Raw genomic sequence first — 6,676 nt, forward strand, 5'->3', positions numbered from 1 at the left:
CCGAACATGTTCCGTGCACTACGTGGTGGGTATAGATTCGAAGCTACTTGAACTATGGCCCAAACTGCCCGAGCGAACTTGCACTCAAAAAATAAGTGTTTAATAGACTCGTCATGTTGGCAAAAGACACATGTCCTGGAACCATGCCAGTTTCGTCGTGCCATATTGTCTCTAGTTAGGATGACTCCTCTGTTAAGAAACCAAAGGAAAATCTTCACTCTTAGAGGGATTTTGAGCTTCCACAATTTCCTGTTATCAACTGGAACATCGCAATGAACCATTGCATCATACATGGATTTGATTGAAAATTTGCCATTCTGATGCAAGTTCCATCGAAAAATGTCCGGCTCACCTGACAGTTGAATGTCCTCTAGGCGAGTGAGTAATTCATTCCATGCTGCCAGGCGAGGGCCAAAAAGGTCCCTACGAAAAGAAATAACAGGATTTTCTTGTCCTAAAACTTGTTTGATTGTGACGAATTTATGTCTAACAATCCTATACAAGCTCGGATATTGCACCATTAGTGGGTTATTCCCTAGCCAGGTATCTTCCCAGAATCGAACCTGAGAATCGTCCCTAACTGAGAAGGTCCCAAATTGGAAAAAGAATTCCTTGGCCTTCACCACACCACTCCAGAAATGCGAATCCCTTGGTTTCCAATGAACTTGAGAAATGGCATTGGATCCCACATACTTGTTGCGAATGATTTCCTGCCATACTCCATTCTCACTGAGTAGTTTGTAAACCCACTTGCTGAGAAGAGCAATGTTTTTAATCTCAAGGTCTTGGATTCCCAGCCCCCCTTGACTCTTAGGTCTGCATAATACGCTCCACCTAGCCGGTCGATATTTCTTGAATTCGTTATCGCATTGCCAAAAAAATCTGGATCTAAAGTAGTCTAGTCGCTGGAGAACCCCTCTCGGTATGTGGAAGAATGACAACATATATAAAAATGTTGCTTAGAACTGAATTGATCAAGATCAATCGTCCCCCGTAAGACAAGAGCTTGGCCTTCCAACTGGCTAAGCGTTTCTCAAGTCTCTCTTCCACATGCTTCCACTCAGCGATAGTTTTTAAAATTGGGAGAGATTTTCACTTCCCGGCCTCTGCACCAACCAGGGATGCATACAACCATTTTAGTATGAGTACCAAGATAAACATGGTTCTCAGAATTTTTTAAATGAGTATCAAGATATTTCTTGATGAGAGGTTACACCACACACCAAACTTGATCCTCAATAAACGGGGAAAAACCCTGTGCATAATTTGTCAATTCTATGAATTGAACCCGGGTCGCTAGACTACACGGTTTGGAGGACCAGCCTGAAAATTTACTCATGCATGAACGGCCAAAAATTCTACTACCATCTCATATATGTACGGACGAAATAATTCTACGACCAAAAATTAAGAAACACACCTCTAGGTGTAGATATAGATTGGGATACTGTATTATTGTCCAAATGGCCAATACCACCATGGAAACAACAGGCAGGTGCTCCATAAATACCATGTACTCCTACTCCTAGCTTGTTTCAGGTGCGAGAGCGTGGGATCCCTGAGCAGTAGCAGTGGTCCTTTTGTTTGAGGGCAATTCTAGCCTCTAGCTGAGCCTCCCTGCCAACAGCAACAGCTAGGCTTGCACAGAGATTCCCGCCAGATCTTTAGGCTGCCTAGCTTGATCATTTGCATCTATCTGCCCGCACAGCTAGAGCAGCAGCAGACGTAGATGCAGATGATACTTACTAGTAGTATGCGTACATTGTTTAGAGCAAAAACCAAGCAGATACTTGTCCTTGAAAAAGCCACCCAACTCTCTCTCTCTCTCTCCCCCCATGGTTTCTCGTGTGTTCCTCCATGCTGGATCTTCAAAATCATGCACCCTGCTGATTGATCTCGCATGCATGCATGCGCGCGCGCGCATCTGCGGCACTGTAGGCTGCCGCTGTTGCGTCCTCCCCCACACCCTCCCTGCTGCCAAGGAGCGTTTGGACGCATCGCCTTGGCCCGGTCTCACCTCCTGCCCCAGCCATCGCCCCTGCATGCTCTGCTTGCTTGCATTTGCTCAAGCAGGCGTGAAAGGTGAGCACTCACTCGCTGCTGCTTGCAGCTTGCAGCCTGGCCGCAAGGGGGGCAGCAGCGGCACTGTAGCGGACGAGAGCAAGTGGCGCCTGCTCGTGCTTAGAAAGAAGAATTGTTCCTTTGCCACAATCGCCTGAACCCTGAAGCCAGCCACATGCATGCTACGTATAAACAGTGCTACGAATGAATGAATGAGCGAATGATACACACGGATACTACCACTGTGGTAGCAGGATAGATAAGCTAGCGGCTAGGCGTATGTTGTTGGTTACTTAACAGACATTCATGAGATGATGCATTTTATATACACACTGATGCAGTGTGCGGCGATTGAGCACTGGACTAATAATAATCTACTAGTTCATGGTTTGTCCTGCAGGTGCATGGGGATTGAAACAGCACAATCATGAGGCGATAAACCACCATAAATTAAACAAACTGAATCCATCGCCACATGTTGGGCAGCACTATTCTTCTACACCCTTCCCTCCATGATCCAACCAAAGCCCATGCCCCGTCCTTTTCCCTGCTTTGCTACGTATGGGCATCAGCAACTTTCAGTTTTTGGTATGCATTAAAACGCCGCTGGCCCCTCCTGGAGCAGAGCAGAGCAGCGTAGGGCCCCTCTCGTCTCTGTTCCTGGTGGCTTGCGTGCATGTGTGCATCAGAGAGAGAGAGAGAGAGAGCGCCCTGCCGCCCAAGATCTCTCTTGATCAGTGCCGAGATCATCAATCAGAGGGGCCTGCCAACCAAGTGGGCATCTCCATTTTTCTTCCTCCTCGTGCTGGTTTCCGAGCCTGATAAAACCACCCTCCCTGGCCTCTCCCAATTGCTCCCCAGCTTCTTTCTCGCCTGCTAGGAAGTAGTACTAGAAAGTAGAAACAGAGGGGAAATAGAGAGATCGCCTCAGCGTCGTCGTCACGAGCTGCAGCCCATCCGCATTGCAGCCGTGATATCAGGAAATGCTCTCGTTTCCATTTTAGGGTCCGTATGCTAGCTCCAACTTCTTCTTCTTCCTCCTCGCTGATCATCTCCTCTCCTGCGGTGCTTGGAAAGCCCTGCTGCTTTTGCTGCCTCACTCGCCCTCGCTAGCTAGCCGTTCCAGGTTGAAAGCCCCTTGAGGTAGGACGGAGGTGCATGTGGTTGGCGGTTCATAGGCCGTCGCCGTCGCCGGTGCTTTCTCTCTCCATGATTGTTTAAGGTTCGGCTACTAATCCCTAGCTCCGGAGGGCTTCCTCGGCTGTTCCCACTTTGGTTCTTCAACATTATTTCACTTCTTGTTTTTGCGATTACTATCTCTTTGTGTGGTACGGCTTGGAATGGAAGATCTCTAGTGATTGCGCTGTTGGTTCTCATGTTGAATATTGAATGTTGAAAAAGAAAAAGGTTCCTCAAGGGAATGTTGAATGAGCAGTTGGATAAGCACAATTTCTTATGAGAGCGGCTACTGCAACTCATGCCCATATAGCCTTTCTCCATTTATTCTGGCGCTTTTCTTGCGCTGCCCCATTTTGAAATTCCAGGACAAACAACCTGTTTTACTGTGTGCTTTAGGTGGCTTTTTTCTAGATCAGCTATGCTTTAGATTTCTGCATTTTTGTGCCAAGGCTAGCAAGTAGGTGGTGTTTTTCTGTTCTTGCCGCAAATTAGGTGAACTTTTTTCCTCCTCCTGTGGTCAGTGCTGTGCAATTTGGTGTGCATTTCTGCCTGCTACAATTCGCACAGTAGCTCACCTTGCATCTTCAACTTTGTGAAGGAACAATCTGTTAACTGTGTCTTGATGTCACCAATTATTTGGCTCACATATACTACTGCTGCTTTGCTTCAGGTCTTTTAAAATTGGTAGTGTGCAAGATTTGTCTTTGGCGACTACGGAGCTAGGCCTCAAGATGTCTAGCAATCCATCCTATCAGCAGCAGCTGGGGTTCGATGCCATGAACACTTGTTTCTTCGGCGGCAGCGGCATGATCGGTTCTTCCGAAGCGCCATTCTTCTACCCAAGCATGCCTCACGATGCAGGCTTCGCCTCCGGCGGCGCGGAGGTGGCCGCGCATTTAGTGGCCAGCAGCGCCGTGATGGTCACTTCGCCGGCGAACCAGCTCGTGTGGTCCGCCGCTCCTTCGCGGGACAGCCACCAAGCGAGCATGTCCACGGATGAGATGAACGACGACGCCTACGCCGTCGCTGGCGAGAGCTGCAGCACCGTGCACTCCATGCTCCCTTCCGCCTCCGGCTCGGCGGACTTCTTCCAGTACGGGCCGGGGGAAGTCACCATCGCCCAGCCGTCAAAGATGGCCAAGCTCATAAGTGGAGAGCCACACTGTGGCTGGCTCTACGACGGACCAAGCGCTGCCTCCACCCACCAGCCGTATTACCCGACGGCGTTCTCCGGCGGCGGCGACCTTCCGGACGCGGTCGCCGGCGCGGCGAGCGGTCTCTCGCTCAGGCTAGGTGCCCAGTCTTCCTCGGTCACCATGGCGAGCATGCCGGAGCAGTCCTCGGAGGTGAGCTGCTCCGGCCTGACCCATGTGAACAGCGAAGGCTTTGGCTACCAGCAGCCTCAGGCCGTCAGGGCTCACGCCGGCGCCGGCCAGTTCCATCTGCCTCCTTACGGCGATGTCGGTGCCGGCGACTACGAGCTGCGGCACGTGTACCCACAGATGTATTCGAGGCCTCCGCACTTCTCGCAGGTGCTGCCGCGGTCGGGATACGCGCACATTGCTCAGGAGCTGCTGAATGGGTTCGCCGGCTGCCTGCTGAAAGACGTGGCCGAGATGACTGATGATTCAGTCAGCGACATTGGCAGCGAGGCGAGCCTCCTGCTCTCATCGAGCTGCTCGGCGAGGACGCCGTCGTCGGTGAGCTCCAACCACCTGATGCTGCCCTCCGAGGAGCACTCAGCCGACGGCGGGAGGTGGATGGAGGCTCAGAGGGTGAGGAACGATCTCCTGAAACTGCTGCAGCTGGTGAGCGAGCACCTGAATTTCATCTCAACTTCAGACTGTTTTTACCATAGTCAAAAAAAAAAAAACTTATGGCAGAGCCTGTTGGATGGATGCAGATGGATCAGAGGTGCAACCGGTGCTTCGACGATATCCAGACCACGGCGTCCAAGTTCAGCAGCATGGTGGCGCATCCGGGCGGCGGAGGCGGCGCCATCGCCCCGCCGCCGTTCGCGCAGCGGGCGCTCTCCGCGGTGTACCGGAGGCTGAGGAAGCGGATCACGGGCCTGATCGTGGCGGTGGCGCAGAGGTCCGGCGGGCACGGGGAGCCGTCGTCGCTGGCGGACAAGGAGCGGAGCTGGGAGTCGTCCTTCATCCAGAAGCACTGGGCGCTGCAGCAGCTCCGGCGCGGCGACCAGCAGTCGTGGCGGCCGCAGCGCGGCCTGCCGGAGAAGTCCGTCGCCGTGCTCAAAGCCTGGATGTTCGAGAACTTCCTCCGCCCGTAAGTTTCACCTCTGCTTTGGACTTGGATAATAGCAATGGTTTTGAGTCTGAAGAATTTCAGCATTTTTTGTTAACTGAATGAACATGATATTTCTGGTCACAACTGAGAGATTTATCTGCAAGATGAACCGATCTTCTGATCCCTCGTGCCAGGTACCCGAAAGACCACGAGAAGGACATGCTGGCGGCGAGGAGCGGGCTGAGCAGGAGCCAGGTACAAAATACAAATCCCACGCTCACTTTTCACCACGGAAGCTCCGTTTTGCTGGAGAGACCAGAGCAAACTTGCAACAAGAAAAAAGCACCGTATGAAAATGTATGTTGCTGCGTTCCCCAGGTCTCCAACTGGTTCATCAACGCGCGCGTCCGGCTGTGGAAGCCGATGATCGAGGAGATGTACGAGGAGCTCAAGAGGAGCTCGGGGCGCAGCGGCGACGCCGCCGAGCTTCCGAGCAGCAAAGACGTCGTCGGCTAGGAAGGGGAGGGGATGGCCGAGGTTGGAACTGCACGGAGCCCTAGCCGTTGTGCTTTCTTCAGAGCTTCCGTGCAAGCATTGCTGGACAGCCAATGATGGGTCCTTCTGTCTCTCTGCCCATTGCTCATCATCTGATCCCTATCTATGTGGTACCCTGTAGTTCTCTTGCGTGTACATATAACTGCCACCCGGTGCCTGCGAGTTACGATTAAACGGAAACCTCTGTCGCATGATCGTTGATTGTTCATGACATAAGAGGTTTGAAAGATTGCGAGTTGCCCAGCAGACGAGTAGAAGCACGCTGCGTTGCTGTTACGGATTGGATCCTTTTTGCATCGCGCTGTTCCATGTTGCAATCGTGCCCTCGGTTTTGCTGACAACGGATCGCGCCGGCACATGAAATGTTCGGCACACGTTTTGGCTTCATGTGTGCGTCAATGCAAGTTGGACACTTGGAAATGCTATCTACTTGGTTTTGTTAGACATTGCATCTCCAATCGAACTAGGCAAATCCAGCTCCCTATACGTCTGCGGACGGGGCCTCATATTTCGCTTCAGGCATTGCACATATCTCAAATCCGGACCTTCAAATCCATACAAATGACTCTCAAATCCATGCAAATTCATGCATGTCGATCATACAAGTCATTCTCGCACGTAAATAACAAATGTT

The 6,676-nt window shown here is 51.6% G+C and overlaps 1 protein-coding gene across 1 annotated transcript; it reads left to right on the forward strand.

Moving 5' to 3' along the window:
* Positions 1 to 2,727: 2,727 nt before the first annotated feature.
* LOC123160663 (BEL1-like homeodomain protein 2) lies at positions 2,728 to 6,288 on the forward strand. The gene is made up of 5 exons (XM_044578492.1): positions 2,728 to 3,283; positions 3,911 to 5,048; positions 5,144 to 5,526; positions 5,682 to 5,742; positions 5,866 to 6,288. The coding sequence occupies exons 2-5, from the start codon at positions 3,972 to 3,974 to the stop codon at positions 6,001 to 6,003; spliced, it is 1,659 nt and encodes a 552-aa protein (XP_044434427.1). The 5' UTR covers positions 2,728 to 3,283; positions 3,911 to 3,971; the 3' UTR covers positions 6,004 to 6,288.
* The last annotated feature ends 388 nt before the right edge of the window (positions 6,289 to 6,676 follow it).

Source organism: Triticum aestivum, chromosome 7B (assembly GCF_018294505.1).
Source record: "Triticum aestivum cultivar Chinese Spring chromosome 7B, IWGSC CS RefSeq v2.1, whole genome shotgun sequence".
NCBI classification, from domain to species: domain Eukaryota; kingdom Viridiplantae; phylum Streptophyta; class Magnoliopsida; order Poales; family Poaceae; genus Triticum; species Triticum aestivum.